This window comes from Nilaparvata lugens, chromosome 2 (genome assembly GCF_014356525.2).
Source record: "Nilaparvata lugens isolate BPH chromosome 2, ASM1435652v1, whole genome shotgun sequence".
NCBI classification, from domain to species: domain Eukaryota; kingdom Metazoa; phylum Arthropoda; class Insecta; order Hemiptera; family Delphacidae; genus Nilaparvata; species Nilaparvata lugens.
Window position 1 is genome coordinate 75,164,465 of NC_052505.1, and position 11,616 is coordinate 75,176,080.

The 11,616-nt window shown below is 32.8% G+C and overlaps 1 protein-coding gene across 1 annotated transcript; it reads left to right on the top strand.

Annotated features, from left to right (window-relative positions):
- Positions 1-1,753: 1,753 nt before the first annotated feature.
- LOC111052439 (peptidyl-prolyl cis-trans isomerase) lies at positions 1,754-11,331 on the top strand. The gene is made up of 3 exons (XM_022339098.2): positions 1,754-2,449; positions 7,926-8,142; positions 10,592-11,331. The coding sequence occupies exons 1-3, from the start codon at positions 2,237-2,239 to the stop codon at positions 10,798-10,800; spliced, it is 639 nt and encodes a 212-aa protein (XP_022194790.1). The 5' UTR covers positions 1,754-2,236; the 3' UTR covers positions 10,801-11,331.
- The last annotated feature ends 285 nt before the right edge of the window (positions 11,332-11,616 follow it).

Consider the following 11,616-nt stretch of genomic DNA (forward strand, 5'->3'; position numbering starts at 1 on the left):
GGTTGCGGAGCAGAGCGAAAGTCTGTACGCACCTTTATGCATGCCTCCTGGAATTGTTGAAATTCAACAGTCAGTTGCTTCGATTCATGTCGTACCGTATAGCCCATTCCATTATGAGTGCAATAATTAGTACCTAGGCATGATAATTATATAGTAATGTTTAGGTCTACAAGAGTAACGCTCTGATCAAAAAACCAATCCTAAAATTTTATGATAATGGTAATGGCGTGAGAATGTAATAAAAATAAAATGATAGTTTACAATAGTACAGAACCGATACTAACTGTCTAGTCAAGTCCATTTTTATCTACTAAACATGTCAGTTGTAAGTTTTTTACTTTTACTATGTGAGAGTAAAATATTAGTTAATATGATTATTGACAAACAGTTGAAGTTGGGATGAAAACTTCAGAATAAGTATTGTGATTGATTTGGAAAACCAGCTGAAAAAAATTGTTATTACATAATCTGGTTTACCTGAATGAATGTGTGATGCTACTGGTCTGAGGCAACATGGTCTTGACTAATTTTTCATGCCTGTTGAAGCCTTCCAGAAATTCAAAAGAGGTGGAGAGCAAAGGAATTATTGTACAGAAACTACCAATTTTTCAGACTAAAATACAGTCTAAGTGCCGGTTGCACAAAAACTGGTTTAATTTTAAACGTGATTAATTTCACGAGAACCAACCAGAGAAGCCGTCTTTTCTTAAAGGCCTTCTCTGATTGGTTCTCGTGAAATTAATTACGCTTAAAATTTAACCGGTTTTTTGCAACCGGGTGTTGGCCTATTCATAATTAGTTTCTCATTCTATCAAACGGAGGAATATTAACAGAAATAATCAATAGTGTATTCATTTTGTTTACAGAAATGCATGAAATAATTCTTCCAATTTTTTTTGTCTTGATTTTTGTAATAAAAGTTTGAAGCCTTGATTTTTGAATAATAGCAATTTTGATTGGAATAGACAAAGACCATCAAATTTTGATGCATCCCATTATTTTATTATTATTTAAGCCTTGCATCCATACCCATACCTATCTTTGATGCATCCCATTTATTATTATTTAAGCCTTGCTTCCATACACCATCCCAATCTTTATTTGTAATGCCCATAATATATTATAAACTCCAGACTCTGGCATGCTTGGGTAAACATGTGTTGGATATAAAGATGATGAGTGAACCTACAGGTTTTCGGACCACCGAGAAGCGATTTTCAAACTTATAAATGATGTTAATTTAACCAAGTCGACTTCTCAAGGGGTACGTTACTAGTCGGCCTACCTATTAATAAGTAGTCGGATTACCTATTAAGTAGGCCTATGCTACTTCAATATATCTTCATTTTATATCAAGATATCTTCATTCCTTCAGTTTGTAGTCAAGCATGAATTTAATATAATGTTAGGCCTACTAACTGTATAGGCTGACCTCATAAAGTTAAATGATTTTTGATCATGAATGAATCACGTCATAATAATTGGACGAAGTTTCTCTTAGCTAGTCAAGATACCCAAAATTCATCTGTGGCATGTAGCTAATTAAAAATATATATTTAAATATTTATTCAACATTTATTTAAAATAGAACATCCTTGCCATTTCTGAATATGTTGAAATAAAGCTCTGCTCAAATTCAAAATTGAACTGTTTACCGCCAAAATAGGACAATCATTCCCTTGCACTAAATTGTTTATTCAATAGAATTAAGGACATCACATTCATTTAAAAATATATCATTCTATTTGAAATGTTATAATTTTATTCAAATAGTACAATTTTGATTATTTATGATGGAATGTTCGGAAAAGTATTCCAAGTTTCAAAAGCACCGGCATCATCTAAAGCTAAACTGATTGCTCTAGTCAAAATGGCTGATACACTTTCTTTTAACTTTGAAATAATATCATAATTATCTAGTATTTTTATACTATCCACTGTCACAAAAGAAATTGGAAAGAATAATAAATATCTCAATAATTGTATTTTAATCCTGATAATGAAATTATAATGAAAAATTCCAAGTTTTATCTTGAAATCCTACAGCACATTTGACTTGCGTAGTAATTTCAATGTAAAATAGATCCTAAATATTTTTCAATATCACCCTTTGAATTTATTTTTAAACTTGCAATCGTCTTCTAAACTGAATTTTTTCATTTACATGAGATAGTAAGCTGGTTATCTAGACTGGGATAACCATTATAATTTTTTTGCTAAATCATTTGAAATAACGATGCTAGCCAGTCTCGTGTGCCGCCAACTCAGCCTGAAGCCTCTTCCTCCTCTTGCGGTTCAGGTTCATTCACTTGCAAACCAAGCGGCGAGAGTGTCTCCTCAGGTGTGTCAACGATCAATATTTAGAGAATATTCCAAGAAAATGGCCCGATCAAAGGTTTTCTTTGACATGACTGTGGATGATTCTCCCGTTGGAAGAATCGTCATCGAAGTAAGTTGTATTTATTATATCATACTCTTAAAACGTTTAGTTTAGCCGGGTTACCGGATCCAGTAGTTGTAGTGCAATGGCGTGGCCTTGAAATAATTTTTGTTCCATTTCATTTTTCTAATAGCCTATTTATATTCCCACCTACACTAGATTCTGTAAAATATTTTGATTAATTTGAAAATGTACTCTGCATCATTTTTATTAGTTTTAAAATCAACTTAGCCAATGCTTTAATTTAAATCAATATCTTGTTGCTTCCCACATGTAGCCTACGCTACCTAATAACTTTCCTAAAACGGACTGTATTGTAGGTATTGCAAATTAAAGTATAGAGTTTGTACAGCTGTTAAAATTAGTTATTTATTTCTTATAATAAAAGTTTATAACTAGGCCTACGATAAAACTAACTTGATGTAAAGTGAATCTGAACATGTGGTTTTCAAGCACACTATAATTAGGCACTTCCAATGATGTTCTTTTTAAAAAGTTAACAATTTTTTCAAATCAAAATACTCTAATTTTATTTAATAAAAATTCTTGAATAACCACTTTCTATTCAAGTTGATAAACTTGTTTTATGTTTTGTTAATATTATTCTGATGACAATGCCGGTAACCTAGTAAACGTCCCTTGGTAGACAATTATTGTAAAATCGATTTTGTGTGTAGCTAAGCCACGATATTAATTAGATGAATAGGCTACAAGTAGGCTAAGGCTAACCACTTAGGTATTTTTAGTAAGTTTTGGTCTGCTTTGGTATCTATTGATCTTTTTTTAACATAGCTACACTTCAAGCTGAATAATTACATGAAATACGATATCAGTAACTTCAGCTAAGTGATTTAAACAATGGTCATGATAAAGATGTATAAATATTCATATCTAAAGCACCAACTTGGTGTGTTTAATTTATTTTTCAAATATCTATAGCCTACTTAATATATTTCTTTCCTGTTTTTAAAAATTATGGTGTATCTAACATATTATTTTGAGTTATTTCTATTTTCAAGTTTTTCATCAGACAAGTTGTGTAATAATAATAAATTTATGTAATGGTACATAGGATCTGAGTGCTTTCCTAATCACGTTTACCAATTATAATATTTTATATTGGAAATGCTCACTTGACTAGTTCAGTTTACTGAGTATATAATATAATGAGTTAGGTACTACTGTACCGTATGTAAACCTAACTACATAACTGTGTTGAAATGCTTAGAAGCCAGTGTAGGGAAATATATGTAGAAACTGCCTGAACCCTGTTGCATGAGATAATACAAGCTATGAGAAAATTAAAATATTGTAATTTCTTAATTTAATAACCAGCCTACTACTTATACTATAGGTATTTTCTCATGCAATAGGCCCCTGGTGCAGTAATCCAATAGGAATAATGTTGACTAATAGTATAGAGAAAAGAAAAAAGAGATATGTCATGGTATTAGGCGTTTATGTTCCAAATCCAACTGTTAACGCGAGACAATAGTCCTAGTAAACTAGCTCTTTTTTGTGACGCTGGTAGTCTTTTATACTGTGCCGTTGTTTTACCTCTCTCACCTTGCCAAAACAGTAGCCTAATAAGGATCTGGTCTGAAACGGTCGAGACGCGGGCTATGAAGGATTTGAGTAGATACATTTATACTGTAAATATTTCTAGCCTTCATGACAGGAAATGGTTGTTAGATTAACTTGCAGATGGTAATATTGTTGAGATGATATACAGGGACCGGGAGACATTATAGCACAGTGGGCCAGACAGGTAGCCTACAGGAACTAGGAGACCTGTATATTACACTCGGCCAAGCCTACTTTTCGCAAAATTTAAATTACACAATAATATTATTGTCCCATATTGTGATATCCGTGTACAATAGTAATTTCCAAAGAGAAGGTTGTCAAATTATTGATTCCAATAGTTCCACCTTGTAAGTAATAGCTGTTCACAATGTTTTAGTAAGTAGTTCTCTTACTAGGCCTAATTAAAAACCACATCAACTTTTATTGATAAATATTAAATTTTAAACTTCAATGACATAACTTATGCCTTTTCTATGAAGAATCATAACTTTTCTAACGAGAAGCTATTCTATTTATATTGCTTGTATGGAAGATCGGTTTCCAAATAAGCTGAAAAAACTTCCATTAATGTTGTTACCCTAGGCTATCGTATTTGCAAATACAGTAGTAGGCCTGTAATTTATTCCAATATTTCCTTATTTTTGTTTTCTATATCTAGTCTTTTTAGTAGGATGTCGTGCTATCTAACAATGAAAAATGGAGTATATTGGAAGTAGAATTCAATGTGTATGTTTGAAGGTCATTTGATCATCTACCTTAACCAAAGACAAGATACCTGTCAGTCTTATAGGTATGAATTATTCTAAAGTGAGACAAAGTGCTTTCTTTCAACTAGAAAACCTGTTTAGAACTTAACAGATTACAATCTATTACATAACATTCAATGAATTTAGTAAAACAGAGAATTTTTAAGTGACAATAACCTTGTCTTATTTTACTTTTGAAATTGATAGTTTAAAACATTCAAACGTTGAGCCACTATCAACTAGGTTGTTCTTTACTATAGGAGCGCATCCAATTCATAGTGTGCTTGATTCTAATTTTTTGAATTACATAACGAATTTTATATGCAGGGTGTTTCAGATGTAGTGTCGAACTTTTTAGGGTATTGCTCCTGGATGATAGGATACTACAAATATGTCGTATTTGAAGTGTCCAAAATTCAGCGGTTATCCTTATATCAGCCATATTTTGTCTTTTTCACTTAGTTATTCTTATCTCAAGAACGAAATGTTCCATTGATCTGAAATTTGGCATGAATATATTAAATTTATGCTATAAATATAAAGACTCAACTTTAAAAAATAAAATTGAAAATTTTCTATGTAAATTTTCAAGTTGGCGGCCATTTTAAATTGTTGATGGAAAATTTCACGAAAACCGTTAACTTTACAGAAAATTTAAAAGATACAAAAAATTTAGCAAATTTTATAAAAATTGAAATGTTACCTTATTTATCAAGATTGGTCTAAGAATAGGCTAACAGAGAAATTAATTCTTTTCGTACTGCATGCATGACCACTTTCCACCATTTAAACATCAATATTAAGTTTTTAATTTCAATTGTATTTAAGATGAAGTTAACCTCGGTATGGCTCCATATGTCCATACAGCTGATTTTACAATGTTTTTTATATGATCTTGTTTGTCTTGTACATGCATGCAGTACGAAAAGAATCAATTTCTCTGTTATTCTTCGACCAATCTTAATAAATAAAGTATCCTTGAAATCTTGATAAAATTTGCTAGCCTAACTTTTTTGTCTCTTGTAAATTTTCTGTAAAGTGAACGGCTTTTGTGAAATTTGCCATCAAAAATTTGAAATGGCCGCCATTTAGAAAATTCACATAGAACATTTTTTAATGTTCAGTCTCTCTTTATAGCATAAATATTCATGTCAAATTTCAGATCAATACAACATTTCGTTCTTGAGATAAAAATTCCTAAGTGAAAAATCTGGTGTGGCGCACTCACACAACTTTCCTTGCCGTTATGAAAATTCATCACCTGACGCTAGTGTTCCCGCACATACTAGTTTACTATTCAAAGATCTGAACCAGCTGGTGACAAGACAATAACGCTGGATACACACGAGATCTGCTATCTCTTCATAGTGAATGATTCAATAGAATCAAACAGTTGCAATTGAATAATCACATTTTCTCAAATTTCAAGCTTATTTTCAATTTTAGGTGAAATGTTACTAGACATTAATTAAAGAGATTTTCATGCTCAATCTTTTCCACTCGAAATTTTTCGTTTGAATTATATCTGAGACCTGATAATTGGAAATCTAAAATCAAACTTTGCATAGATGGGGCGGAGCTCCTGAAATTTTTAAAGATAATGGGACTAGTGGCAGTTGATATTATAGCTTATCAATGACTATTTTAGGTATGAATTTGATCAAAATCGTTGAAGCCATTTTCGAGAAAATCGCGAAAAACCCTGTTTTTGACAACATTTTCGCCATTCTAGCCTCCATATTGAATTGTATTTGATTGAAATTGTTCGTGTCGGATCCTTATAGTGTAAGGATCTTATGTTCCAAATTTAAAGTCATTCCGTTAATTGGGAGATGAGATATCGTGTACACAGACGCACATACACTCATACACACACACACACACACACACACACACACACACACACACACACACACACACCACACACACACACACACACCAATACCCAAAAACCACTTTTTTGGACTCTGGGAACCTTGAAACGTATAGAAATTTAGAAATTTGGGTACCTTAATTTTTTTCGGAAAGCAATACTTTCCTTACCTATGGTAATAGGGAAAGGAAAGTAAAAAACAAAATGGCAGATATAAGGATAACCGCTGAATCTTGAACACTTCAAATACGACATTTGTAGTCTCCTATCATCCAGGAACAATATCATTATATGTTCGATGCTACTTCTGAAACACCATGTATATTTATGAAATCTAGTATTTCTATACTGAGGTCAACGTGTTGAAGGCAGTATTCAATATTGGCATTGCTATCCTTGTATATTATTCTACAAAACAGTTCTAAGCACTATCCAAATAGCTCCCCAATGTTGCCAGATCGTTTTTTAACAATGTGGAAATATAAATAACAAAATGTTTAATCTCAATTCTGAGAATTTATTACCTATTTAATAATTGAAATACGGCTATATATTTTCTTGACGATTAAAATGTAATTGATGTTTTTAAACAAGAATGAACAGTAAGGGCTAAGCCACATGGAGCGTTTTTCAGGCGTTTTTGAACTGGCGGCAGGGTAGGAAGCTCGCCGATTGGCTGATTATCAGCTGATGGGTTGGCGTTCGGGAATAATCGCTAATCGGAGAGCTTCATGCTCTGCAGACTTGTCCGCCGCCAGTGCAAGAACGCCTGAAAACGCTTCATGTGGCTTGGCCCTTCATATCAAATTAGATATACCAGTATCAGCTATCCTCTATAATAGGAAACGCTTCATGTGGGTTGACCTTCAATATTATCAAATTTAGAAGTTAGTGGCAAGGCAGAGTCGGCAACACTGTTCTTCTGTCTTTCTTCACTTATAACATGGATCTTACTATAGTTTCTGTTGAATATGAATATATATAATATTAGAAAATGTTCCATTATTTCCTTTATTCCTTATAAGGTGTAACAGCCGAAGACTTTAGATTCTACATGAAATTTGCAACAATAAATGTCCAGTAAAATTTTCTTATATCGAACTTGGTTTTAGAGGACTATCGATTTTCTGATATTTTAGAAAAACGTTAATATCTAGAAAACTATCAGTCAAAATTCAATTCCAAGGATATGTTCGAAAGAGGAATACATTTCCAATAAGATTCATATAATTTGTTCCTTTGTAAGTGTAGTATTGATTTATTGAATGTGATGTTGTAGCTGAGACCGGATGTGGTTCCGAAGACGGCGGAGAACTTCCGCGCTCTGTGCACCGGCGAGAAGGGCTTTGGCTACAAGGGCTGCACCTTCCACCGCATCATCCCCAACTTCATGTGCCAGGGCGGCGACTTCACCAAGCACAATGGCACCGGCGGCAAGTCCATCTACGGCAACAAGTTCGAGGACGAGAACTTCACGCTCAAGCACACTGGACCAGGTAGGCACCTATCTATCGTGACATTAATTTGAAAATGATGGGACGACAGAGTTGCCAGTTCTCATATTTCAACCATCTTCTATAGTAAATGATTCAAGTAATCCCAGTGTATATGATATAATTGTTTATGAATTAATTAATTTATTTGATCATTTTTACTTTCCTTGCCCTATTACCATAAGTAAGGAAAGTATTGCTTTCCGAAAAAAGTTAAGGTACCCCAATTTCTAAATTTATATACGTTTCAAGGTCCCCTGAGTCCATAAGATGAGAATGACTTGAAATTTGGAACTTAAGGTCCTTACACTATAAGGATCCGACACGAACAATTTCGATCAAATGCAATTCAAGATGGCGGCTAAAATGGAGAAAATGTTGTCAAAAACCGGGTTTTTTGCGATTTTCTCGAAAACGGCTCCAACGATTTTGATTAAATTTATACCTAGAATAGTCATTGATAAGCTCTATCAACTGCCACAAGTCTCATATCTGTAAAAATTTCAGGAGCTCCGCCCCATCTATGCAAAGTTCGATTTTAGATTCCCAATTATCAGGCTTCAGATACAATTTGAACAAGAAATTTCGAGTGGACAAGATTCAGCATGAAAATCTCTACAATTTATTTCCAGTAACATTTTTACCTAAAATTGAAAATAAGCTCGAAGTTCGAGAAAATGTAATTATCCAATTGCAAAATGTTGGCAACTGTTATTAAATTTAATGATTCACTATGAAGAGATAGCAGAACTCGTATGTCTCCAGCGTTATTGTCCTGTTACCAGCTGGCTCAGATCTTTGTTTAAAAGTAGACTTGAGATGCGCGTGTACACTAGCGTCAGGTGATCAATTTTCATAACGGCAAGGAAAGTTCTGTGAGTGCGCCACACCAGATTTTTAACATAAATGATCTGTATATGTATTTTTAGTATATGATATAATTGGTTATTAATTTATTTATTTTATCATTTTTAACATAACACAACTTCCAGTAGAGTACCACAGGCTTAAGCCTGAAACGGTTCCAATTCTAATTTTTACAACAGTCCAAATTTAGCTTGGTTGACTTATGTCACTTTCACATTTTTGAATTACAAACTGGAATTCAAAATAATTAATACAAACAAAAACCATATATATTTATTATAATTATGGTGATTAATTATATTTTATTCACCCAGAACATTATATTATTTTTCCATGATTTTATAATAAATTTTTGTACGGTAATTGAGAAAGAATACTTTGTTAGATAAAATTAATAAAAACAATATAAAAATTGTGTAGTACCCTTTATTTTTAAAAACAAAATAGTTCAACGACTACTTTCAACCCTAACTTAGACCATTTTCAAGTTGAAATGTAGAAAATGATTTTATTTTCTACAATTTTATTTTATTTATTATATTTATACAATTTTATTTTCATGATTTTATTTTTAAAAATAAAGGGTATTACAATATTTTTATATTGTTTTTATTAATTTGATCTAAAAAAGTATTCTTTCTCAATTACCGTACAAAAATGTATTATAAAATCATGGAAAAATAAAATAAAATAATTTTCTACATTTCAACTTGAAAATGACCTAAGTTAGGGTCGAAACTAGTCGTTGAACTATTCTAAAGTTTTTGAAAATAAAGGGTACTACAAGATTTTTATATTGGTTTATATCAATTTGTTCAAAAGTAGCCCATGTAAGTGAAGTGTTTTTGTTAGATCATTATATTTTTCATAAACGATTTGGCTAAGGTACGGAGATAGAAAAGGATGGAGTTATCTGCTTTAACTATCACAAACCAAAGTTATCAGGTGCTGACTTGAATCTCACTATTAAGTCGTGTATAAATGCTGGATTTCTACATATCAGTGAAACAGAGCAGTGACATTGACGGTGATCTTTAGTGGGAATAGTCCAATTGGAACTCGTGTGAATTATAATTTTCACTGATATGTTGAAATTTAGTTCAAGTAATCTTTTAACTCCTTAGGGGGACTAGTATTGACACATTTAGAGATAACGTGGGTGAAATCTCTTTGAGTCTGCCATTGATATACCAGCAGTTGGAAATGAGAGGATTTTTCAGGACTAATCCTTATGCACGAATAAAATTGAAAGTTTTAAATGAAAACCCAGTCTAATTTCCACTTTCAAACATGTAACCAAAGAGGAATGCAAGCTAATTAGGTTGGTTAGTAATTTTAAAATCAACCCGTTGTGATGATTGGTGATGCCTGAGCAAAATTAACCAATGTGATAAATTTGGTCAGTGTTGAATTTGATGTTTCAACTACATAATGTATTAATGTTTTAAATTTATAAGCTGCGATGCAGCCATTCCTCTAATAATGGTAATATGAACCTATCTATATATGCCAATGTCTTTGATAGGCTAGTTTTTTTGTGGCCATGTTTGCAATTATGAGACTGATGTTTGTGTTTTTGTGCTAGGTGTGATGTCGATGGCGAATGCCGGGCCGAACAGCAACGGCAGTCAGTTCTTCATCACAACAGTGAAGACGCCCTGGCTGGATAACAAACACGTGGTCTTTGGCGCCGTCGTCGAGGGCATGGATGTCGTCAAGAAGCTCGAGTCCTACGGATCGCAAAGTGGAAAGACCACCAGCAAAATTGTCATCGGCAACTGCGGTCAACTCTAGATCAATCAAACAATTTTATTTCTCACGTGAAAAACAAACCTTGTCAATCATATTTTTACTTGATGTAACACTATCGATCAAAATAATTTCATACTCCATTCCAACTTATTTTATAGATTGGCTGTAAGTAAAGTGCGCTAGACAAATAGACAGGTATTAATAGTTCTTGTAAACTAGACTGAAGAATTTCAAATTGTTGTTGGCTGTTGTCATCTGAATTAGTTGCTGTAATGCTGGTCATTCGCTGCCAAATTTAGTGATTATTAGCTAGCTGTATAAGAGCTCACATGTGTGTGGTAATATTTTTGTGCAAGGTTAGTCGTTTATTTTTCACTAGAGTAATATCAATATTGTTTCTACTTGATGCTCTCTCTGAGTTGAAGAGACCACAAAAACTTACGTGTTATGGTGATCGATCAAAGTAACAATGCATTTAGCGTTAAATCCCTTAGCTCTTTTTTTAGGCCGTTTTCTTGTTATTATCTAATATAATTTTTGTGAAATAAATATTTGAAGTAATGTGGCAAGGAGCGAGCTGTGTTCTTATTTTGTTGAAACCTTGATTTGCTGGTATTTTAGAAAAACTCAGTAATGACCAGAAATAACAAAGAAAAGGATGTCTGTAGTATAATATGATCTAAACTGTGCTCCACCTTACATTCCTGTGTTCCATTTGTACATTGCAACTGCTCTAAAACGGCTAATTTGAAAAGTAAACCATTCCAGTATGGTGCCTGTGAATTAAAAGTTGTGAGAAAATAATATTTATTCACATTCCATAATGCACAAATCATATACCGGTATATGATTAGAAAG